Source organism: Poecilia mexicana, unplaced genomic scaffold (assembly GCF_051168715.1).
Source record: "Poecilia mexicana isolate PSO_F unplaced genomic scaffold, ASM5116871v1 scaffold_12, whole genome shotgun sequence".
In the NCBI taxonomy this organism is placed as follows: domain Eukaryota; kingdom Metazoa; phylum Chordata; class Actinopteri; order Cyprinodontiformes; family Poeciliidae; genus Poecilia; species Poecilia mexicana.
This window is the reverse complement of record NW_028263381.1, coordinates 19839734-19866262: the sequence shown is the minus strand read 5'-3', so window position 1 is coordinate 19866262 and position 26529 is coordinate 19839734. Positions and strand designations below refer to the sequence as shown.

The following is a 26529-nucleotide window of genomic DNA, read 5'->3' as shown; positions in this document are numbered from 1 at the left end:
TGGCATGCAGAGTCTAGGAACAGTAAAATGTTTATTGCAAGAGGTTTGCTAATGAGCTACAGTGTATTCTGTAGCCTGAGAGAACGTCAGTGCACTCCAAGAACAGAGGGATGCCATCCATTCCAGGAGGCGTTCCACTTGTGGGTGTGCCAAGCTTGCTGCTAGTCTGAGATAAGCATCTAATTATTCATCTAAATTTGAGATTCTCAACCTGGGAGGCCTGGGGGCGCGAAACGTCTCAGGGGGGCTGAGGCTTTAGGGACAAGCAGAAAATGTCTGCATCAAAAACTGTGGGAACACACAGATTTGCCTTTTAGAAGAATGCTTATGGAGTTAGAAATATTTGAATAGTTCAAGATTATAGATAGCATTTAATTTGTATTAACAGCAGAAAGGTGCTATTTTTTAATCAAAATGGTGTTCTCTCTTTCTTTAATCAGTAAACCCAATAAGAAGACTCAACATGTGAAACATGTGAAAACTAGTTAGTAACATATGATGTAGCTGTCAGGATAAAACCAGAGTAAACACTGATGTACTTTTTTTTTTTTTTTTTAGAAATAAGTCAAAAAGTGACGTCTAAACTTAAAAACAAATAGTCTACTTGGTTTTTAGATTATGTTTTAACAACCAAGTCTCAAAGAAATATGTTTCAACACAATGACAGCCTGAGAACAGAGAGACAGTTGTATGAATTATTCAGTTCAGGTTTGACCTGCATAAATATTTTACTTTGGGAAATTTGGACGGAAACACACCAAAGAGTTAACATTGTCCAGCTGTGATGGTGTGAAGCTAATTACAGTCCCTGCATTAAAGGTCTTTTCTGTCACTTTGTTACCTTCAACTCTCCATAATCATTTAAAGTGAAGTAGAATCTGAAAATAACATTTTTAACTTTGTGTACGGGCATTTATTCATTTATTTTATTAAAAATCTAAACTTATTTTTGTGTTGTAATACGTAAACATCCAAATGTAACTAACTTTATTACAGGTTTGATCAGTGTAACGATTTTAGTGACAACGAATGAAGAGATGCCAGCAGAATGCTAAGACTAGCATGAGAGGACGTTGCAAAGTTTAATACAGCCATTACAAAGTCATATGTTTTTTCTGTCTGTCAAGTCATGCAAGCTGCTGTTAGCATGACTTCTTCATGTGACCAGAAAAATAAAAATAAGCCTCATGATCTCATTATGCTCCCAGAAAAAGCACGACAATAAATCTAAATCAATTCTGAATGTGTTAAATATGCACTCACCACACCAAACGGTTTAAATTATGAGTTTATGCGAATCAATACTCTGACATCAGCACTAAAAGCGGCGTGTTATGGGGAAAGATGATGGGATGACGTAAGATTTTAGTAATAATGAATATTCTGTCACAAAAACCATTAAGTTGGTGGCCTTTGTCACTACAAAGCTATTAGACACATATTTCAAGATATTAGGACATCAAGAGGAAAAGACAAGTCCTTGGATCAGATATGAGAAAGAAAACCAGCCAACATGGGGGGGGGACAAAATTGAAAAGAATGAAATCAGAAACAGATGAGAGAGAGGAGAGTAACGCTTACAGACCGTGAAAGAGAAAAAAAGAGGGGAAAGTGAGAAAGAAGAGAGAGAGAAGCAGAGGGAGGCATAAAAACTAGGTCAAGTCACATGACTGGGATCGAAAGCAGGCAGGATTAAATATCCTACAGCATGTGGTCATTTACACAACAAATGTAGATTTCATTTTATGAATTATTTCTCCACCATGGGGTCTGAGGCCTGGCAGAGCGAGCACGATGCTACGCCGCCTGGCTGGTTGGAGGCGACGCTTTTCACTGCGAACAAAAAACCTGAGTATTAACGACTTGAGCGAGCTCTTCCCTCCGAGACAGGAAACAAAGCCGGAGCCCGGGATAGCATGGAAGTGATCATAACAGGACGGGACACGGTTCCAGCGGTAGACAGCTTCCATTGTGACAGGCTAATGGCTGTAACATGCACTGCCCATTATGCCTGAAAAATTCAGAGGAGAGTGAAATGTTGGGAAACAAAGATGTCATGGATTCTAACTCTGCTTTTAAGGACACCAAACGTGTGCGGATGTTTTTACGTGTACAAACGTAATTCAAGCAACAAATGAAAGCGATTGAACGCGCAATTATAAAAAAAAAAAAAAAACTCAAATTGAGGCAACTTGATGGTGACGTTAACTAAAGCAGTCTTATTGTGACTCAAAGCTTGCCTGGTGGAACATCAAACCTATTAGGGAGTCTAACAAACACTGTAATGTAGGGTGGCATGTCGTGAGAAGGGAAATGTCACTGGTGCCCCGTTATCCCCTGCTCTGCCACATCCAGAGAGGAAACTATGCCTGCCAATCAAGACCCGGACGGCAGACTAAGCTGGTCATAAGCTAACTCGATCCCCCTGAAGCCCAGGAGACCAAATACAAATCATGCGTCCACATCTGTGCTGATTAGGGAGCAGCAAGCACAGAGATGAGCTCTACTGTCCATGAAAAGGTTTGGAAAGTGGAGATAGAATCTGGTGCTACAGTTCCTGTTTGAATAAGCGAATCCTGAGCTAATGAGTGACGAAACGTTTTCAATCGCCCCGATCAACAACTCTGAAAAATGATGCGTCCGCCACCTTACGTGGAAGTTCTCACAGGGAGATATCAAAACTAAAAACTATTTAGTGCCTCTGTCTATAGCTATCCACGTTTCTCATCTGCCACAACAACTTTAAGTTATTTTTAGAAACTAGTTCTAGCTGTTAATGATACTCCACATGCTGTCAAAAGATAACATAAAACACACGAGCTGGCACAGCTATGCGTGCTTTTAGTCTCGACATTGATTAGTCTGAGCACTGGAGAAAACCAACCAGAACAAAAACAAAACAAGAAGTACTCGCCAAGTTTTCTTTGGCTGGAAGCAGCCGGTTTGATTGCAGCGGTTTGGTTTTGATTGTGACAAATAAACGTTGCATCAAATCACCTTTCAAAAAGTCTATAACCGTTTCTAAAAATGGCTGATTGGGTTTTTGATGTGTGTTACTAAACAAAGCCCTAAAAAATTATATCCATCCATCCATCCATCCATCCATCCATCCATCCATCCATCCATCCATCCATCCATCCATCCATCCATCCATCCATCCAGCCAGCCAGCCAGCCAGCCAGCCAGCCAGCCAGCCAGCCAGCCAGCCAGCCAGCCAGCCAGCCAGCCCAGACTTTCCTCTGTCCGATTAAACCTGTGAAAATTAAATATCAGGTATAAAAATGCATTTTGTATTCATTTTTACTTAAAAAAAGAAGAAAACCAGTATTTACCTGTTATCCCAGTGGGTATGTTTCCACACTGTTGCACAGGACTGTGAATGCAGTCGCTGCCTTTAGCAGTTCCTGACCATTTGCTTTGGACATATTTAAACAATAACTTCACTTTGAATCTATAGACTTTAATGATAAAAAAAAGAAGAAATCCCTGCTTATCTTCAGAGATTTGTTTGAAGTTATGCAGAGTGAGAACACAGTCCCCTAGGCACAAAAACACACAATAGCTGCAACAAGAAGAATCCGCTTCATCTTCATGTGGTGAAGAGATTCAGGTCAAAGGGTGAGGCACCTTTCCAAGGCTATTGAAATGTCACAGCGCATGTCTACCTGCAGAAACCTCAAGATCTGATGGGCCAAGTCAAGCATGAGGCTGATCAGAAAATATTAAGTCTGCCTCCCAGGGTAAGGAAATAAAAATTATATCTCAAATAACAATTACATACAGAGAGAGACAGTCCGTCAGAACGGTTTAGGGCTAAAAAGAGGTGAACGCTTTCAAAAAGCAGGATCCAAAGCAGCAAAGTTAATTTGGATCAAAGGATGGGCCACTGGACGAGCTAGAGGAAGGTCAGGCTGCAGGGCTGCACAGATCATCTGCATACACAGTAACCTGAGGGCATGGAGAAAATGTTTTCCCGTTGTGGCTTACTCTAGAGGCCGTGTGCCTTACACGACCTCTGTGCTGACAGATTTAAAATTTAAAAGGAAGCAAAACCCATGTCAACATGTCATTTGGGGAGAAAATCCTGTCTGCATGCTATTGGACTGTACAGCCGAGCTCTGCCTGGAGTCTTTACGCGTGTGAGGTTCATGTGTTTTACACGATTTACCCTCTTTTAATCAATTACATGCCGACACGCAAAAAGCCTCAGCGCACCTGCATGAAGAACTACGCTCTTTTTAACAGAGGAGGGCTAGCGCCGATCTGAGTTTACATAATCTAACACGTACAGTCAACTGTATCATCAACATCAGCATTCCTAGAAAGGAGCACAACTTGTCAGCTCAGCCAGGCAGAAAGATGTAGGCCAACTGGAGATCAACACGGGCAAGAGGAAAGAAGAAAAAACATCCAAGTCAAAATTTAGCTCCGTATCTGCATGGAGACTGGGATAACTGACAAGGTGTTTTCTGCACCGGGCAGATAGCCAGATGACGACGAAAGAAAACAGATTCACGTCAAGCAGGCCAGGACGCATTGTAATGAAACTGTTTGACATGTTCCCTTCAACTAATGAATTAAAGCTTCTTTTATTGCCTGCCTTGTCTTCATTGGATTCCCCCATCTGTCTCTTCTTGCTACTTTCATTTATCCCCTTCTGTTTGGGATCTCTTTCTTCCTTGTCTCTCTTTTCTCCCTGTGATTGCTGGCCTGCTCTTGCCGGTGCACAACAGGGCTTTGGCAACCTCGGCATCAGCAAGCCCATCAGAAAACAGCGATGACTCTCCTTTGATCGACGTGGCCTGCCACGTTAAAACGTGCGGCTGGTCGCTCTGCAGCTCTACCGTCCGCGCTCGCTGATACCTGCCCACCAGCGACCCCACAAGGAGTCTCCTCTGAATCCTAAACACTAACAAACACTAGCTTGCTTTGATAGAAAATGAACAGAAAAACGAGATCTTGTGGTCTTTGCAGCAGGGACAGGCAAAAGCTTGCCTGTGCAGATATATTGTAGGTAGATGCAGCACGGCAGATCCTTACATTTTAACTTCATAATATCATTTAAAAAGGCACTTTTCTTTGAGATAATCGCTTTAGAGTGGTAGCCAGATATCCTGGGCTGTCTTGGTTATGCTGCTATGAGATCATGCAGCTATAGGACACGCTGACCAGATTCCTTTATCCCGCTGTTTTCCAACCACGTTCCAGCTATGCATTATTTGAAATAATCGCTGCCATTAACTTTGGGTTCTGGCTCAGGTTCCTCTGTCTTTGAAGGAATGTCTACGCCAATAATTCAGTGTTTATTTGCGTCTCTCTCTTCCCTAGGCTGAGCTGCCACTACCTTTGTGTATTCTTTGTTTTTCTTACATGTGGAAGTTGCAACTAATTTTGTGTGCTCTAGTTGTGTTTCTATCCAATAGAAAGGACCCCTGGTTCAGCTCTTCTCTGTTTACTTGTGTCTACTTTCTGGACAGTCAGTCACAGACCTATTGTTGCCACTAACTTTGTAGACTACCTTTGTTTTTCTCAGTGAGTCGATTCCATCTGTTTTTACTCATTTGATGTTCTTTGCTGATTGTACTGCATCATAATTCGGACTGCATTCGATTGTTTTGTTTTAAGTCTGACTACACAACTGGACTGTATTGGAATGGAACCAATTCGACTCCTTCTGGACATGAATTGGACCTTGAAATGAAATTTCTTATGCATTTGCAATATACTGAATGTGTAGAAAGAAACTGAACTGAATTGAATTAAAGGGGACTTGTCTGCATTTAAAAACAAAGAGTCTAGTCTTCATGCTTCAAGCTAAAGAGTCCTGTGAGAAGAAAGTGCTGTGTTTTCTTCTTTTCTCCCCCCAGGTTTTATGAGGGGTTGTGTTTGGCTCAGGTCTGGTCTGAGTCTGGATCCACAGCCGGTGCCCTCCCGCTCCTTTGCCACTTAATTAGCCAAACCTCGCACAAAGGGGAGTTGGTCACATGGGCCCAATTTGGTGCGCAATAAAGTCTGCGAGGGCTCAACATACATTACTTTGAGAGTATTTACGTGGCTGCCGCATTAAGGTAAGTGACTTTGAAGATGCAGAAAACGGGACAAAGAAGAAATAAAGATGGGGGGAGGCGGTGGCGGTGAGGAGGGAAAACGACTGAAATGAAAGGAGGGGACCCTAAAATTCCAGGGAATTTTTCCAGATGTTGCACAAATATTCTGCTGAGGCAATCCAGATGTGCTCACTGTTTATTCCCTCCTCCTGCTTGCTGTTCCAATGGCTTCTCTTTCTTTTCTACAACCTCTCCGCCCCTGTCTCCTTCAAGCAGCTCACATTAACTGTTCTCTGATAGTGCCTTTTAAGTGAAGGCTTTAATAGCCCCCAGGGCACCTCAACATTCACGAGGATCCTGTAATAAACATCCACTCTCATTCTCTACAGCTGTTATATGCGTGTGCATGTCTGGAAGAAAGACAAGCAAGCGTGGTTTTATTGGAACTTTGGATCAATTATCAATTCATTTTGTATCCAAAAAAAAAAAAAAAGGAGAGAAGTAAAAAGCTGTAGGAAAGAGGCAGAATGTGGTAGAAGAGCTCGAGTGAAAACTAAACAAAAACATCCGTCCTACTTCCTTTTCCTATTGTTTTTGTTCCCCCGTTTCAATCATTTCTCCTCACCTCCAGACAAATGCTGTCATGTCTGCTGAAGCCGCTCCTCTCCCACAGAGGGTGACCCAGCCACAACCCCTGACCTTAACTCTCCCAGACAGCACAGTGACTCTCAGCTGCACCGCCGCTCACCGCTCCACATACATCAGTTCATCAAATCTAGCTGTCAGGGGGATTCTCATCAGATGACGGAAAGTCGTTTTCGGCTCAGGTGCCAAAGCGGGTTGGCCGCTAATCTGCGGGTTGGATACTAAATCTCCCACCGTCCAGTGACTCCCGACAGCTGATCAAAATTGAAGGCTGCCGTTCGCTGACTGGAGCAGACCCAGCATGCTGTGGGGATGCTTTGCTTCAGCAGGGGCAGGGAGGCTGGTCAGAGTTGAGCTGAGTGGAGCTAAATACAGGGCAATTCTGGAAGAAAACCTGTTTGAGGCTGCAAAAGACTGGAGATTGGCACTTTTCAGCACAGCAATGAACATAAACATATAGTCAGGGCTGCAGTTGGAATGATTTACACAAAGCATAGTTGTGTAAGAAGGGTCTTGTCAAAGTCCAGACCTAAATCCAGCTGTGAATCTGTAACAACGCTTGAAAATGAATGTCCGCAGATGCTCCACGTCTGAGTTTGAACGGTTTTTCACAGAAAAACAAATCTCTAGATGTGTAGAGAAGGAAAAGATGCTTTTAAAAAGGTTTTCAGCAGTAACTGTCGTTCTGCAAAGTACTGATTCAGCGTAGCTTAAAACAAACACACACCACACTCTTCAGACTTTAATTTGTAGAAATAAAACTAAACTAAAACAACGTTTCCTTTCCAGTTCACATTGTATTTGCTCCTTTGTATTGGTGTATCACTTAAAGTCCTGATCAGATACATTGATACTTTGATTTTAATACTGGCAAAGGAGTTTAAAGAGGTATGATTGCATTTTTTATATATATTTTTTTAGTCAGATGCTGCATATTTATGCCAGGAACACAGGAGACGTTTTCATTTGCTCATTTCTTGTAATTTGCATGTCAAATTACAAGAATCAAAACACCTAGCTTTCCTGTCCAGGAAGCTAATTATTAATGACCAGGTTGTTTTGGTTTTTTTTTCATTTGGATCAATCCTGAAAGGGAAACAACTGTAACCAAACCCAGGACATCACTACTGGTCCTGAAACCAACAGTGATGTCCTGGGTTTGAGTTTCACTTGAGTTTGAAAACTGCTATGAGGATATTTTTTTTAAACACTTTCTTACTACAACTTCACTGATGGTTACCAGACAGGAAGTGAGCGGACGGCGAAGGGGGGAAGACATGCAGAAAACGTTTTCAAGCGATGCTCCATAAAGTTATTTTTACCATGAGCAATTAATCCAAAAGCAACAGAGTAGAATAATTCAGATCTTTACATTTTAAGATTTGATCTAAATATCTGGCACCTTTCCCCTGTTTTCACTCCTTTGCTAAAAGACAAGAAAAACTAACCTAAATGTGACACTTGAACTTGTCAGAGTCGTTTCTAAATGCTGTCAGCGCTTTGGTATGTAGAGCCGCAATGACAAAGTCACAACCAGCACCTGCACGTCTGAGTGTCTCTATCTAGTTTACCTGGCTGTTCAACTGTCTTCCCCAGAAACAGCCCACGCGTTCGTTGTGTTGAAATCTTAACAGTGGAATGAACAAGAAGACATTATGCTTCACCAGAACTGAGATTTATGAATCTGCACTGAATGAATTTACATTTCTAGGGCACTTTGATTCCAAAAGCTCCCTTTAGAAATCTATTTAACAGTAAAGCCTATAGAAGAAAGTATTTCACCACATTAAAAGAAGTTAAGGCTTCTGAGCTTTCCTTTAAAAAATAAAACTATATGTAGACAAAAGGATAAATATGCTGTTTTAGGTTTCATCCGTCTACTTTGTTGTATGTTTTATGCTGCAGTCTTGGCCAGGTCATTCCTGGTAAAGAGGTTTTTAATCTATTGTATTATTTCCTGGTTAAATAAAGGATACATGCATATTTCAATGCGATTCAACACAATGCAAAACTTTCCTTGTGTGACCTTCAAATTTTGTCAAGTTAAAGCCACAAATTTCAATGCATTTTATTAAGAATTTAAATGATAGATCAAAACAAAGTGTTGCTTTGTTGTGAGGTGAAAGTGACAGGTGGTTCTGAACGTTTTTCCACAAATAAGATTCTGGAAAGTGAGTCGAACATTTGTATTTGGCCCCCTGAGTTAATTTGTAGAAACACATTTTGCTGAAATTACAGCAGTCTTTTGAGTTATGTTATGTTATGTTTTAGACATCTATTATTTAGTCTTACCACAAATTTTTAATTGATCTCAGGTCTGGACTTTGACTAGGTCATTACATAACATGCATTAATCAATACAATTTCATAACAGCACTGGCAGCATGTTTTTCACCACAGATTCCAACAGATTCTCCACCAAATTTTCCTGTATTTAGCTCAACCCATCTTACCACCAACGCTGACCAGTTTCCCTGTTCCAGCATGATGCTGCCACCACCATGTAAACCCGTGTGTTTTGGATGTTAGCTGAATAGTTGTGATTACTCTAATAAAATTACACAGAGGTGGACTCTACCAGTTAGGCTGGCTATTGGCTGCGTGGGATTTTATTTCAGATCAAGTTCGAAGACTGTGAATAAAAATGCACGCCGCACTTTTCAGCTTCTTCAAAATTCTTTACAACCTCACCCATCTCTTTTACAGTGTCGGTCTTGAATGCACGATCCTAATAAAACACAATGAAGTTTAGAGACTTCGTGTGTAAATGTTTAAGGGGTGTGTATCTGCTATCGCAAGGGCAAGTACAAAATCAGATGTACAAGTGTTGCTGTTGTGTAGATTTTCCAGATAGACGGCCCTTCCCCCTCTCTTCTCTGCACCCTTTACCCTCCGGCCACTGGGAACATTCCTGAAACCAGACGGTCGCAGCAAGGTGTTTAACTATAGGTGACAAAGCCCTTTGGACTCCTGTACATGTGCATGCGTCTCTGTCTGCGTGTGCACTTACAAACAGTTGTGTGTTTGTCTGTTTCACTGCGTGTGTGTGTGTGTGTGTGTGTGTGTGTACTAAGGGGCCGAGAGGCCACAGTCTGGGCGGATGTACTAACATGCTAGACCTGCAGGCGTCAACAAATGGTTAATCGCTCTTTCACTACTGCAGGCAGAGCAAAAACCCACAGAGGAACTCTGTTATCTGACATGAGATCTTTTTCTCTGGTCTCAAACATGCATGGCAGTTAGTGAAAATACTGCGAAGACAACAAACTGTTAGACCGAAAAAGACGAAGTCTGCGTTTATAAAAGTAGAGCCGGCTTCCACTGATAGTAATCCATCTGTCGGTATCGATGTATGTCCTACATCTGATGAATAACCCAGAGTGTTTCACAGTTTCTCTGATACATTTTCTGTTTGTTGTAATTACAGTCGTAGCATTTACACCATGGAAATTTAAAAAAAGGAAATCTGGTTATTCCATTGCAGCACGGACATCATTTGCAGAAACTGAACATACGATATGAACTTCGAAAACTGTGTTTGTCTTTGCTTTCAAGTGTGTTTCCGATTGACCCATATTCTACCAAGGTTTGAAGTCATTTTTCCCACAAATGCAGGAGTTTTTTTTTTTCTTTCTTTGGGACATTATTGATAAATATCAGTGAGACGAGACAATAAGAACTCCTGATGTAGAAAATAGCAGAGTGACAACAATAAAACTGGAAAATTACATAAAAACAATAAAAATGTAGAAGAAAACTAGTCACATGTAATGAAATAGAAACGTAACAACTAATTACATCGACAGTATGGGCTATTCTATTCATTTTTTTAAGTATAATTTTGACTGACTACTTTCCAAGTGCATGAAAATTCTGAAACTGCTATATTCAATCTGCACTGTCTCCGTTGTCACTCTAACTGCAGAGCCATTGTCGTATTCAACACACTAAAGTAGGCTGCTGACGTTTCCTTGGAGACGCTTTTATGAGTAAGCCTTTGAAAGTCAGCAACAAGTCTTGAGAAAAGCTGGAATAATATAATGAAATTACAAAACAGCATGGTAGTCATGTTACCTCAGGCAGCTTGGAAACAGCATGATATTTGCACGCTGCAACATGAAACAAACCACCGTTTGAGCCTTTTGGAACTTAAAATGAAAACACACCAGGTCTGTTGCAACAAGGGAAGAGAAAGAATAGGATGCACAAGAATAGGACTGGTAGTTCTCATATTAGCGTAGCAAATGCAATAAAATAAACAGTTTAATTATGTTAATTTTGGCTTTTCTGTGCAAACACAAACTTAACAAAACCTTCATAAACACAATCCGAATGGGTGCTATCTCTCAAACTCCTAAAAAAGACAACAACAAAAGGATGAAAGAGTTGGACAAAGTCATTCTGTTATCAGCATGAAGGTGAAAAAGGAGCATCTGATGTTTTCTGGTTCACTAATATACTGCCGAAGAGAATTCTGTTTAAATTAAGACCACATGGCTGAGAAGTGAGGCTTGCAATGTTATATGCAAATGTACTAAAAATGTTTTATGTTGACCCGGAGCATATTTCTTTAAACTTGTACATCAAATTAAAGAGTTATTTTACACCAGGGTTTTAGTGCAGAACTCTACTTCCTGTGACAGCATTTTAAAAATGTTGTGCATAAAGCAACATCAAAACAAAACAGCACTGGAGGCACAGACAAACCAGTTTCTATGATTACTCAGCTTTTTGGGAACATCACAGCTTCTCAGCTTTATCTCTGCACAGTTCAGCAGTGATAAGTTGAGCAACTTTCTTTTCCTGTAACTTAATTACTTATCGCACCATCTACTAATATTTTGCCAATTCTTCTGTGTAAAATAACTCGTGTTCAGTTGGTTTGGACTGAGAATGTGAATGTCAACCGGATGTATGTATGTGCTTTGATTAGAAGATGTTTATGCTTCGCTTTTGCTTTGTGCTAGTTGAGGAAAAATAACTGCTGCAAAGCCAGTGACTTGATGCAGAGGACTTGATCTCCATAGATAGGAAATGATAAACTGAATAGATTAGATTTTTTATATTAGTCCCTTGAGAAAACATCTGTAAAGAACTGAAGCTACTGAAAAAAACTGAACTGAATTTAAAATGCTTTGCCCTGATGAAGAAAAAGACCCCCAAAGTACGATGCATCCACCACCATTTTTCACAGTTAGTATGATGTGTTCAGTGTGATGTGCAGCTCAAATTTTGTAATTTAGTTAGTTAGTTGACCTGAAAAGGTAGTTGAATGTACTGAATGAATTTAGAGGCATCAAGGGGTTAAATACACTCATGCCATGCTATTTATATTTATTATTCCTGCACTACTTTCTGTTAGTCTATTACATGAAATCCACAGAGTTGCATGACTGCAGGTGGATGAAAATACAAAAAAAAAAAAGCAAGGGGTATAAATATTTTTTGCAATAGATATTGATAAACAGATTTAACAAACAAAAGTCTGCAACAGCCAGCCGTCTGAAATGTCAAATTACAGACATCGAATCCGCCTCATGATATGAATCAAGGCATAAATAACCGTCATCCTTCATCTCTCGAAACCTCTGTCTTCTGTTTACACTCAAACACTCATCCATTACCACACGGTCGCACGTGCACACTCAGAACACAACCCAAGTGTTGCGCATGCTGTGGGATTTCCATGGCCCGGTGCCCAGCAGTGCGTGAGAGACTCGCCCTCCCCCCTCCCGTTGGCATCTGGCGAGGTGACAGACAACGGTAACAGCGGTGGTTACTGTGGTGGGTACGGAGGAGGGTGCGGGGGCACACCGGGACAGCTCCTCTAACCGTCGGCGACCTCAAAAAGAAACTGTGGCGGAGCAGCGCGAAGCACGTTTCTAATTACCTCAATCGGCATATGCAGTGGCAGACACTGTTTACACGCACGATGTGAGAGCGTAAAACAAAAAAAAAGAGCAGGTAGGCTAATGTTTATACACCTGGATATACAGTTTCATTAAAACAAGTTCACAGCAGGAGTTCAGAATCCGGTCCGTTTGCTTTCTTCAAGGAGCAAAGACGCAAACGTATCGCCACAGCTTCTGATCTTCAAATGATCACGACTCAATCAAACATGCTAAACACGACCCACTACAATCTGTCCAACTAGAACTAGAATCATATGAAGCTTTGTTCCAAGGAGACATATTTCAGGTAAGAAATCAACAGAAATGATGAAAAAAAACAAACTGCCAATTACAAGCAAGAAAGCATGCGCTTAAAGAAATATAACGAGAGAAAGAGCACAACTGATCTTTGATTCAGTTGATTCGTCATCTCTTCCAAGCAAAACATCAAAGCCTGAAAGCGCTCATAACGCAGTTAATAAACACATCATGACTGGCCCGAAAATTCAAAGATAGAGTTGTTTTTTGTTTTTTTCTGCTGAAAACATGCCAGCTGTAAGCTTGTGAAGATGAAGCAAGGGTTCATTTTCACAATAAAGCTTTTATTGCATGGAGCCTTTTTTCATTGCCTTTTCACTGATGTGCTTACAAGTAGCTTCAAACGCAGAACAGGTCAAGAACTAGCTTTGTGGATTCAGTCAACATTGTGCTTTTGTCTAGATTTTTATTCCAAACCATCAGAAAAATAAAGTAAAGATTCAAACTACCTCATCAAAGGTGGAAAGATCCACCATGAAACTGAGAAACCTGCTGATATGTAGACGTGATACAACACAAAAAAGATTCCCGTAACTGGGAAGTTAATTACTTCTATTCTAATAGTATTGTACTGTATATTATTGGGAAGGGGAGGGCACTCATGTGAGAGAATGCAGCCCCCTCCCAAGCTCTGTAATGGCCCCCCGCCCTTCCAACACCAGCACAGCAGAGAGCGCGGCTCGGGACCCCCCAGAGTTGCCCGGCAACGCCAGTGAGACGCCCCAGCAGGTCGCCCACTCCGAGGTTTTATCATGCTGTGTAATTCTTTTGCAGCGGGAGGGACTGGTGCACTTCACAATTTGATGTTATCATGAAGAAAGACTGCATGAATAAACCTCGAAGCAAAATGTTCAAATATTGGCCTAGATGGGCCACAAAATTATGCAACCTGGATCTCATTCAGGAAGAAAATTTGTTGGCATAACTGAAAAGGTTATGCGTGTGTGTCTGTGTGTGTGCATGTGTGTGTGTGTGTGTGCGTGCGTGCGTGTGCGCGTGGGTGTGTGTGTGCAAGGTGGGCTGCAAACCAGGCAAACTTACACTACAAATGGGCCCAAATTATACTGTTAAAAGCTTGTGAGAGGATACCAAAAAGTTTCAAAGCCACGCCATTTCAATGGCGATTCTACAAGATAAGGAAATGTATTGAAACTTCTGAATTTCCACATAGATGTAAAAGTTCTAAGTGTAATTAGATCCAAAATGACCTAAAACAATAAATATTTCCAAATCTCCTCTATGGCGACATCCTTAAAACCTGTAATTTGATGTTCAATGTAAAATTTAGAAAGAAAGAAAAACACCTCTATGATCCACACAAAGCACATCTTCCAAATGACATTTTTAACTTCTGCTGATAAAAGTGCAAAACAAATAAAAATGTGTGTTTTTAGGTGCAGCTTGCTTCCATATTCAGAGAATAATCTTGAGATATAAGAGTGACTTTAGTACTCAAGTCAACTACATTTTTCATGAAGCTTCTCTACCAACAACTTGTTACATTTTCCTACAGACTTTAGCGAGGATGCAGATGTTCACATTGAAGGTGCTCAACATTCCCAGTCTGTGTTTTCCAGCGTTCTCGGCCAATCCTCCTCGTCTTACTCCGGGACGCAGGCAGAACAGAGAGCGGAGAGCTCTGGCAAGAGTAGGGGGCAAGCCGACCTTTCTCTCAGTACGAATTATGAGTGTGATCTGCCCCAAATCCCTGCAGAGACTAACGTTTCCACTTCAAAAGAGTGGCTGTACGCACCCTGAATAATACCAGCCACAAAAAAAGCCATTCAGACACTCAGAGGACCTTCAGTAAACCCGGAAACCACAATGCTTCCAATAACCGAGGAGGGAAAACGCTCAGAGAAACAACCAGACTTTTGGCAAAAATTCAAATGAATTGAATCCATGGGAATTAGGAACACGAAGAAAACAAGGTATAAATATTCCCTGCTTGAAGGATGGAAAATGGAATATTTACTGTTTTGGATTTTTGATATTCTGAATATTCTTTAGGGAGTCACAAAAGTTTTTATATATCTGAACTTTTTTTTTTAGCATTTTGAGATGTTACAACTACAAACATCAATGTATTTAAATGGGATTGTATGTGGCGGACTGGAAAGTAAAGCAATGAAAAGCGGTCCTTCAATTCGTATGACACGAGAAATCTTTTAGCAGGACAGCGACTCTAAGCATACTGCAAGAGGTACCACTGAACGGTTGAAAATGACAAAATTCATTAAGTTAAAAATGCAAACATTTATTTGACATTTTTTTTATATGCTCAAAAATTTTTTTTTACATCACTTAAGATTCTAATTATAAAAATGGCTTCAAACATTTGCCAAATTAAGAGAAAAAACAACAATATCCAAATTATTTTGGTCATCAGTTGTTTTTATTTTGTTGGCCACATTTTTTACAATTATTTTTGACTTATTGTGGTCAGCAGCCAAACAAAATCTCAAGGGACACAAATGGTCCCCGGGCCACACATTGGACACCCCTGGCTTAAACAGGAGCATATTCATGAGTTAAAATGTCCCAGTCAAAGTTCACACTCAAGCTGATTTGAGAATCTATAACCAGGCTTGAGGACTGATGTTCTCAGATGCTCTCCATCTAGTGTGACTGAACTTGAACTATTTTGCAACAAAGATTAGCTGAAATACTTGCAGCTGTAACGGCAGCTAAGCATGCTTCTGCAAATATTTGAATCAGTGAGGGATAAACACAAACAACTTTTTATGAAACAACATTCGTAAAAAGAAAGAAAAATCCTCTCACGTCACAATTCTAAACTAGTTTATGTGGTCTGGCTAATAAAACCCCAATAAAATGCAATAAAATGTGTGTTTAGAACATCAATGTTCGTGGTGTATGTAAACCTCCGCAAAGCACTGTAAACAGAATATTGTTCTGCAAATCTTGCACATTTTTCACTCTTGCAGTAAACATGTCAATCACAGCGACTCACATGTTGTGAAACCTTCGAGTCAAAATGCACGTAAGTTGATAAGAACAAAGAAGTAAAAACGTTGGAAAACAAAAGAATAACAAGCTACTGTCCTGAAATAGTTGAAAAGGACTGAATGCCAAGAGCAAATTCCTAAAATGATCGAGCATGTGGGGGTGTAAAGGTCAAGGTTTGAGGTGCAGAGTTCAGTGCAGCCATTATCAATAAAGACCTCCTGCTAGTGAGCAGCTCCTTGCACAAATAATTAACAAGCTTTTCAGTTCATTCAAGGATTTGTGCATCAGAGCATCTCGGAGCACTTTTTCTGATTCGTTCAATGTACAGAGCGAAAGCATCTGTGAGCTGCAGCTCATACCGGGAGAATCATTTAAAGAGCAAAGACCTACCATTTCATCTACAGTCAAATAAACGTCTCCTTAAAACGTGAAGTTTAAGTGGATGGATCACACACAGGTCTGAATGCTTACACTGTTGCTAAAAATGAATTTTCCCCTCGATGCGACGGTGGGTGAGGGGTGGGAAAGTCCAGGGTGGGCACACAGACGGCAAGCAAGTTGTCTTTGACTTGCTTCACTTAAAAGGCCTCATGGGTGAGATTGCGAGAGAGAGAAAAAAAAAAGTAGAAAAGAGAGGGAGAGAGCTGTCACTTTAAGCCATTAAGTCTCGCTATAAAACTCCTCCAATAAAAATGACAGCTGCAGCCCCCTTTTATTCCTCAGAAGGGGAGCAAAAGCTTCACATTGGGAACACAAAACTGGACGGCCGTAAAAGACAAACTTGGCCAAATGCTTTTGGCAGAGTAATTTTACCTCACACACACACACACACGCACACACACACACACACCTACCTCCCGGCTGACACACAACCTCTCCCTGTATTACCTTTGTTCCTGAGTTATTGCCAGAGCAGGAATGCAGACCATCGCCCCCCCCCTCCTTCTCCAGACGCACACAGCCGTGAATCCCACTTTCCCATTAAAGACCATGAACTTCATTGATTTTGGAAATGAGGGCTGGCTAGTTTATATGACTTAGGTAAGTTCACGTGAACATAAAACGCGCTGCGCTTCATAAAATGAAAAGAAATGAACACAGCTATTGCAGGTGAAAAAAAACATCAAGCCCTTCTTTAATAGGACTGAGGACTATTAAAAGCAGGCTTTACATTCTTTTGAAGCAACGGCAGAGAATTAAATTCAGTGCATTGAAGTGGCCAGATAAGAAAAAAAGCAAATGTGTTGCAATTATTCTTTATAGATAAGATAATCATTTTTAATGTCTATTAAAAAAAAAAAATCTTGCTCATCTGATGTGCAGGCAGTTTTTTTTTTATATGTAATGACAAGCTGCAAATTTCCAAGCATTTGTAAATTAAATTAATTTTGCTGAGTTTTACAGGAAAGCAAGTACCACAGGAGAGCAAACACACATTTTTCACTAGCAGGTATTTTGAATGCTGGGTTTACGTCTTTTAAATACATGTCCATCTTTTGAAGTTGCCAACAAGAAAACTCTAAATTGAGCCCACTAACTCTGACCAGTGTCCATGTGAAGGCCCACAACATGATGCTGCAACCAGCATGGTCAGTGGCTTTTGTTTTTGCAATTTCCCATAAAGACCAGTTGCTCTGTCCATGTCAGACAGACTAACGCTTCCTTTCAAATGAACTTTGGATCTCAGCAGCTCTTCTGGAGCCTCCACGGGCCTCTTGGCTGCATTTGTGATACTTGTTCTCCTTCTGTGGCCTGTAAGTCCGAATTTGTTCCACCGGATTTTATTCAAGTGTACCAGAGAGGAGAGGACTACATATAAATGCAGGCAAAATGTAAAGATTTCTTTTCATAAAAGATGTTTATGTGACAAAAGTGATTCAAGGAGTGTGAATACTTTTGCAAGGCAGTTGAACTCTGCTGTGCTCAACAGCTCTCTTTGTCTCTCAGACTATTTGTTTCTTTCCTGACAGACTGTCATCACCACCATCCTCCGATTTGCTTTGACTAAAGGACACATTCTCCTTTCAATGTCACCCCTCCTCTCTTTGTAGTTTAAAATCACATGTGTGGAGTAGTTTGGATCAGGCAACAGAGCACATAATACTGAGCATCCGCTGCCAAGGCAGGGTGCTGTCAGCCAACAACCAATCTATAATTGTAAAACGTGTCCGCTGTCGTTTCAGTCGGATGCATGTCAGAATTTCAAATGCAGCACAACTTTGGATAATTACGTCAAGCAAGTGGATAATCAATAGAGTCAAGGTCTTTGAGGATCGGGGTGTCCTTGAAGAGGCCAATTAAACAACTGCAGCTCAAGTGGTCCCTTTAATGGAGAAATCCAAGAGATGAGTGATGATTTAAAGAGGAGAAGAATCACAATATAAAAGCTGCTGATGAAGCAGAGAAAGATTAGGTCCAACTCGGATGGAAAAGAGCTGAAATTTACACCGATCCCTTCAGTGTCAGGTAAGGCTTTTTCTGTCAGTTGGGCAAGTTTGGCTGCACGTTCAGACAGTCTGAAACTTGAATCAGCACCAGCGTGGACACACAATACAGCGCACCTGGAATAACAGTCTGTCAGTGTGTGCGGCGCTAGCGGTTCAGCGTGTTTCTGGGAAGCCGCAGAGAGGGGTGCTGGGGCAACACCGTCAGCAAGCAGAGGCTGTAACTGAAGAAAGCCGTGGCCGGAGCCTGTTTGCTCCCTGCGAATGCAGCCTCCCCCTCCGGTACGAAGGGAACAGGCAGCTGATGAAATGCGTGAAGGTGTAACTCGACGCCCTTATGAGAAAGCAACAGACACAATAACAGAGGGGGGCTCACCTGCAGCTCTGGGCTCAGGTTTGCCACAGAGGGACAAGGGTCCGCTCTGTTTACTTTGACTAACTTACAGTGGAGCTGGGCATTAATGATTCACAGTGCGGTGTGCTTGTGTTCGCTCAAGCAGCAAACTCAAACAACCAATTAGTACAAATTAGAACCGATCTCAAACTATTGCATTTACATTTTGAACTGCCTCTGTCCAATTCTTAGGATGTTCTGCAGCTGCTTAAAGCTTTTAGCTTAGTTACACCTGATATCTCTGCACTGGCACGTTGTTCGGCAAAGAATTTGATTTAAGATTTTAGTCTGGATTGTTGAGGCTTAAGGGCCCTTATACATTTCTAAACATCTGCATCCCCCCAACAGGACCCTGAGTTTGCTAGAGGCTAAAATGGTTGTGTTATGCAATTACCAGAATTATTTTCTACCTAATCATTAGATTAATCAAAACTAAAAACTCCTGTATTTCTTTTTGTCTAAAAATATGCAACAAGCATAAATGCAAGGAATGCAACAGCAATTACTTTGATGCATTGCTTTTTAAACCACTTGCAATCATATAAATGTCAGGGATTGACCAGCAGAAGCTCCAGCACAACTAAACTTAATTCAAACTTTTTCTCGTTGAGTGTAATTTTATCGATGTGAAGCATCATAAAAGTTACATGCAACAAATACATGCGTCAGAATCTAAGAAAGTAAAATTGTATATACATATATATGAAAAAACTTTTAAGATCTGAGTAATAAAGCACCTACAACGGCGTAAAAAAAAACAAAAACAAAAAAAAAACATCTTGCACAATGATCCATGCGAAGATTAACTGCACAATTCCCATCCATAAAAGCCGTCCAAATTTAAACTATTGAGCAATGTGCAGAGGTCATTTTCGTGCAGCTGATCTGAGAATGGCTCTATCTTTATCTGATCTCAAACTCTACTTTAAGTTGAAAAAAAAAATCGCCTTTACATTGCATTTAAACGCAACAACCGAAACCCTCCGAAGCAGTATTTCCATCTAAATATGCCCTAATCATTAAGATCTAAGAAATATTCAGCGGTCCGTTCAAGTTAGAGCTTCCTTTTCTGCAGCAAAGTCTTAAATTGGTTGTGTCCAACAAGCTATAGCGCAGGAAACGAGGGAATATCTGCAGAAATGGTTGCAAATACAGCTGATGCATTGTGTCAACAGTTAGTTCGAAAGTTTAAAGTTGAACCAAGTCGATTTTGATGCGGCGCACGCGACCTCTGCGCGCAGCGAACCTCGAGCGCCGTCAGTCCGTATCAAAGTAAAATGTCATCAACTCACACAGCAGCTAAGTAGTCAGCGAGTCGGAGATGTGTTTGTTTTAGCTAAAAACCTGCGGATTACGATGTTGTTTTTGTGCGAATTAAATGCGGCTCGCGCGTCTGGCAACTCGCTCCACGCGCTGTCAAAAAAAAAGGTAGAGAAAAGGGGCCAGCGCGCGAGGACACGTTTCGCGAGAAACCTCAGAGAAGGGCTGTTATAAAAACCAAACACCTCGCTCATAACACAGTGAGGCGAACTTACCCAATGACAGGAACGGTTTGGTTTCCATGTCGGACTCGGAGGTTAGCTCATGCCAGCTGAGACGACCGCGTTTCGGGGAGTTTTCTCACAGGCGGCTGCTGGAGCAAAGCGAACCGGACCTGGGCGCTGCTGCTCCGGCTTGCTGCTGCTGCTGCTCCTGTGGCTGCTGGGGGACCTCTCGGAGGAGAGCGGACTTGACTCTGAGCGGTAAAAGTGACAGCGTGGTGTCTGATGATAATATCAGGAGATAACCTAATGTTTCTGCCTCTGTTTGCACACTCAGCTGCTGTTCTCTCTCTCTCTCTCTCTCTCTCTCTCTCTCTCTCTCTCTCGGTTGTACAACAACTCCAACTACTGGAACAGCGCAGCAGAAAGGGACCTGTGCAGGGGGTACTCACACCAACGCACGCCGCACTGCAGCGACGCAGGCGGATAGACATGAAAGGCTCGTTGCGAAGTTTGGAGTCAACGTGGAAGAAAAGGAGCGCATCGCGTACAGTTTTCTACATCAGCCTCCTTCAGCTCTCCAGCAGCTACTTATGTCCTGGTCACCTGTGTTGAATCAGACACAACTGTTCAACTTATCTCTCACACAACTGCCAGAATCCGAAGTGGATCCACATCTGCTCACGAGTGTTTTATTCACTTTGATTAAGAATAATAATAAAAAAAAACATACATGTTATGTTAAAACTGAACTTTTTTTTTTAGCATTTTGAGACGTTACAACTACAAACATCAATGTATTTAAATGGGATTGTATGTGGCGTGTTAAAAATACTCTTTTAACACTGTGTCGCATTACAGCCAACTCTAAAATGTATTTTCAAGTGGATTTCAAATGGATTTTAATATTTAAAATAGTGCAGAATTGTCAGGGCAACTGAAAATTTGCAAAAAGTGCATATTGTGCATTTCTGCTCACCCTTACCGTAGATCCTTAAAATGAAATTCGCTGCAACAAATTGCTTCAGCACTTTGCAGAACCATATTTTGCTGCAAGCTCTTCACTTCTAAAGACAGAAACGTTTGAAAGTTCTTTGTTTAACAGCACAGCTAAAGTTCAGTCAAATGGAATAATGTCTGAACAGATTCCTGGTTGGAATAAATGAATGAATTCAGACCTAATTTCATTCATTTAGGTCTGAATGAATTTGCTTTGTTCATCTGCATCACATTGTAGCTCTGGCTTTATGTTTCGGGTCGTCGATTCCCTGGAAGCATTTTTATAGCATCATTCTGTCCAACCTACAGTGTGTTTCATTCTGGGGATGGTGGATTCTGGATGATGTGAACTGTTAGCTCTCCAACAATAGTTGTCCTGAGCTCCAGATCCCTGCAGGACCTCCAGATATCATGGGCTGTCTGAAGGCAGTCAGCTGAAGTGGAATCAAAGGCATCAGACTAAAAGTGCATGAGTGCAAGTCACACTTTTCTGATTTTTATTTGTATAATAAAAATAATACCATGTTCTTGATTTATTTATTATATAAAATCATAATAAGACGCACTTTTAAGTGGGTTTTACCCTGTTGCTACAATAATTTAAAATGAGAAAGAGTTTGTCCTGATCCCTATTCGCAGATTTACTCTTGGCAGTTTTACTGCATCACTAAAAACGTTTTAACAATCATTAGATTATGCTATCTTTTGACATTTTTAAAATCCGGCCAATTGTTATTGCTCTGACCGAGCTTTATCTTCTGTGCTCATTTTGTTTGCTACTAAACTTGCAGAGCTGCATCTCTCACTCCTTTCTTTACTGGACTCCTATTTTTGTTTTCCACATGTATTGTTTTGCCTCCGTGGAAATAAAATATTCCAGTTTTCAATACTTTCTTTTGCTGATTTTATCCTGGCCTGGTTAATAGAGCAATGAGACTGTCTAAGGGTTTTTGGGCCATTACTAATTCATAGAGCTGAGGTTTCTTCAGTTGGGCGGTTTTGTTCTGAAGTTACTCACTCTCAGTTTGAGGTATTAGGAGGAGCAAAGCAATAACAGAATATGACTCAAATAATTTCCAAGAAAAATAGGTAGTCTGTTTTAAACATAATTCTGTGAACGAATTGCTAACTTTGGCATGTTAGCACACTTGTCTGCCAGTGTGCATTGTCCCTGTGAAATTATGAAAGCAAAGTAAAGGTTTGCTGACATTTCAAAGGGTTATAAAAGTCTCTGTAACATTTCTGAGACTGAGGAAATGTCTCAGAAATGACAAGGGCCTTTTTTCTCACTTGAGTTTCTTTAGATAAGAACACGATGTGTTGATTTGAGATCATTTAGCCGACTTTAGGACATCAGGATGGTCGTATGCAAGTGACTTTTTTTGTTTGGTTTGGTTTCATTCTGCGTTTTATTCTGGGTTAACCAGCAGGCCTGCATGTGGCTGGTGAAATGTAATTTACAAATGTGGTTATCAGCGTTATATTCTCATAGAGGGCCACGTTAAGATTTTTACCCTGATAAAAACTTTTTTTTGACATTTTTTATAATCTGAAGCATTAACATGTGACAAAATAGCAAAAAGGGGCAAAAACTTTGTCACGGCCATGCATCTGTTCATAAATGTAAGTTGTTTATCCTTCAGTACCTTTCACAGCATTAGACCGATGTGCAGTCTTGATGTTTCTCGTCATTGTTTTTTGTTTTTGCTGGACATGTGTAATCGATTGGGATCAAGTCATGTCCCTTTTACATTCCTTGCACTTCCACACCCGATTCTGGCCACATAAACTAGATGAAAGCAGAACATTCATTGTTCTCACAAAAAGACTTCACATGGAAGTTCTGCAGGCGATGTAAATGCCTGCTGCAGCCAGCCACTAGGCCCCTGCTGTGATCTTGCTTTAGCTAAGAACTCAAAGGTGTTCCCAGCGTATACTGAGTTATGATGCATAATTAATGCAATGCATGACACATCTGAGATCAAAGGCAGTTGAGGAAAAAAAGAGCAAAATGAAGTCTAATGATCCAAAAGGTATCAGAATAAAATGTGTTTGTCGAGAGTTGCAGATGAGCGAAGAAAATACAATTTGTTCTTCGAGTGCCTCTTTCTTGGTTTTTGTTAAGACGTCTTAAATCTCTCTTCTCCAACACGTAGATCAACTTTTTACGATGATCCGTTAGATTTATCTGTATTGTGTGCTAACTTCATATGACTTTTTTTGTCCTGAGCCCCTTTTCATAATGCAAGGCAGACGCAACACGGCTCTTTTAAACACCTCAATCTGGACAGGTTCTCTCATCTTTCCGCTGGATCGAGCTATTTAATCCTTGACTCAAGCCATGATGAATAGCAGTCCGACCCTTCACCTTCATCCACATAAATTCTCTTGAGGGTGTACTAGCTCTCTTCAGTCCCTAACATTTTAGGGGCTTTCAAAGGCCCTGAGTCTACACTTACCTCTGAATCACAATATCTCTTGGCTCAGTTATGTCTTTTGTTTCTCAACTTTATGCAGCGTGTTGGGGCCTCAGGGGATGAGAGACCCCCACTGCTATGCTACGCTTTGCTGTGGTTGCTTTGACAGCTCTCCTCTTCTCCCCTTTTTCCCCTCTCTTAAAATGGGTGATAAATGGGACAAGGGCCTTTTGGTGTCCTTTGTGCCTAAACCATTCACAAGGAGCTCATCCGTAAAAGTTATCATGGCTTTGACAGTTATTCATTGGCTTCGACAATGGTTTTCAAAATTCAGGTAGGACTATCTTTTGAATAAATCATTAAGTCTTTTAAAGGGTGCACAGTTTCAGAAATGAAACTCTGCTTAATGTGCCCGTTTCTAAAACCATCGGAGCAATTAATTACTTAATACCTCAAAATCCTCTGAATTTCTTATGAAATTTCATCTAAATTTGGCGAGAAAGTTGGGCATTGAAAAATATGGTCAGCATTAAGGAGTACCAAAAGCATTCTGACATCATTAGGTCATTTGCATTGTCCACCCCTAAGGAAGGTCCCAATCATCACATCCCGAGTTCACATTCCTTGACCCCCAGGGTCAGGGCTTTGTCTTGGGATAGCAGTGAGGCAACTTCCCCTGCGGAAATCAACACGAGCTGACACAGTAAATGCTGGAGACGAGCACAGAGGCAGGAAAGAGGAGCACCATGCGTGTAACAAACAGTTTCCCAAGCAGCCCTGTTGCTTCTAATAACACCACGAGGACATGCTAACCTATCGAATAGTTAGTTGTGGATTTATGAATTTCTGCTTTCATGCTCAGAGTTAGAGCCGTTACATTTTTCTAAGTTTTGTAAAGAAGAACCTCTGCCGCTCAAACCGCTGTCATTGGAAAATTAGTTTGTGGAATCACTGAGGTCAAACTTACAAACAGGAGGTCGATACACTTTGCTTTTATCAAGTATCCGAAAATAAAAGATTTGTTTGGAGGGCACAAAGGTATGCTGAGATACCTTGACTAATAAAATACAGAGGACTGTCTTTATTGGTATTCATGAGGGTTAAGGATCCCAGCAGTCCATCAGAATAGATAAAATCTGAATACTTGAAGTATTCAAGTTGAGGTAACATCTGCAGTCTTCCTTCCCTCAGCTCTTGGTTGTCCAGCCAGTGAGCAGTAGAGAAAAAAGAATGACACTGCTGGATTGGCTGCTTTGCAATAGTTTGTCCAGTATCACTCCACCTAAGCTTCCCAAGCTGCATCCCATCCTCTTGAATATTATTAATGTTAAACTACAATGTGAGTAAAATGTCCATTGCCATCACAGAATTTCAAACTTTGTCATATTTGTCAGTGTCTTTAAAAAAATGTGTTGAGTATGTCCAAACATAAAAAAAATCTTGTGAAACATCACGTCTTGTCAGGTACATCTCATTGTGTTTCCACATCAGGTACTTTCCTCGTGTTGCCATCTATTTTATTTCTCTTGCAGCAAACAGCCACCACAATGCTTTACAGTTGGGATGGTGTTCCCAACTGTCTTTTTAAATGTAGCAACAGTCATTGTGTCCAAACAGTAGTACTTCAGTTTCATCGTCTTTGCTCCTGTGTGCGTCTGCAAACTGCAATCTGGTTTCTTATGTTTCTTTTGGAGTGTTTGCTTCCTCCTTGCTGAGGGGTCTTTCAGCCCACCTTGGTATTGGACACGTTTTACTGTAAATAATGAAAGAGTCTTATGTGCTCTAGCCAGCATCTTCACAAGGTCTCTGGATTTTGTTCTGGGGTCAATTTGCACAATCAGCACATTCATCTCTGGGAGACAGAACCCGTCTCCTTCCTGAGCGAAGTGATGGTTGGACATTCCAGCCATGTCTACACTTGCGTATAATTGTTTGAACAGATGAATGTGGCAGCTTCTAGCATCTGGGAATTGTTCCTAAGGATGAACCAGACTTCTGCAGAGCCACAATTATCTCCCTAATATCTGGGGTTGTTTTATGTGACTTTCCCATCATATCAAACAAGGAAGTAGTGTGTTTCCAGGTGTGGCCTTAAAATACATTCACGGGTGTGTCTCCAATAACTCAGATGTGTAAGCTCACCTATCAGAGGTTTTTGAAAGCCATGACATCATCATCTTTTTTGTTTCCCCTCATTGTTTAAAATCATTTGACGTGTAAATTCAGGAATACAAACAGCTCACGACTGCCCAAACTAAATTCCTCCAAATGTAAGTGTTTAGGATATTTTTAGCAAGTGTGCAATCCCAGCACAGTCAGAGAGTTTTTCTCGCATTTCTGCCTTTGTTGTGCAAGTACCCGCTCAACATACAACATGCATATTCCTGCTGTGTTTTCCCTGTGTGCAATGTTGGAGAAAGTTCAACGCTTCCTTCTGCAGCCAAACAAAGCATTCCCACACAGCAGATTGTTGTGCAATAACAATGTTGTGTTTTTTTTGTAACATTTGGAGGCCGGGCAACTGACTTCTTCTGAACTGCAAGTCCATAGTAAGTTATACTATTTATATCAGTGTGTTTAGGCACTTACTATAACACCAAATTTGTGGATATGAAGAATACTCAGTGAGGAAACATAACATTTAACCCAAAAAAAGCTACATAGTTGGACTTTTTATACAGTGTGATACTTCTGCACAGTAAAAGTATTGCAACTATTAGTGAAATTACTCAATTTTGCTGATGATTATTGTGCTAAACATGTTTTGCTGGGAGTTTAGGTAGAGAATCTGAACAAATTAGAAAATCTGGTTTGTTTTATACTAATTTGAATTTGGAACAAAAATCACCCTCTGCAGATATGCAGTTCCTCTGACTTTTTTTCTTTTTTTTTTAGCACATTAATTCTTTGTTTTGTGCATTTT

The 26529-nt window shown here is 40.8% G+C and overlaps 1 protein-coding gene and 1 long non-coding RNA gene across 3 annotated transcripts in view; one reads left to right on the top strand and one right to left on the bottom strand.

Moving 5' to 3' along the window:
- rxraa (retinoid X receptor, alpha a) overlaps positions 1-20375 on the bottom strand; it is a 125150-nt gene extending 104775 nt beyond the window's left edge. For both annotated transcript variants that reach the window (XM_088011046.1, XM_088011047.1), the window contains exon 1: positions 20245-20375. In XM_088011046.1, the coding sequence (XP_087867172.1) occupies positions 20245-20272 (28 nt within the window). In that variant the 5' untranslated portion in view covers positions 20273-20375. The remainder of the gene's footprint in view (positions 1-20244) is intronic.
- LOC106928698 (uncharacterized) lies at positions 20320-22076 on the top strand. Its single transcript, XR_001420505.2, has 2 exons — positions 20320-20451; positions 20608-22076. It is a non-coding gene; the product is annotated as an uncharacterized LOC106928698 (long non-coding RNA).
- The last annotated feature ends 4453 nt before the right edge of the window (positions 22077-26529 follow it).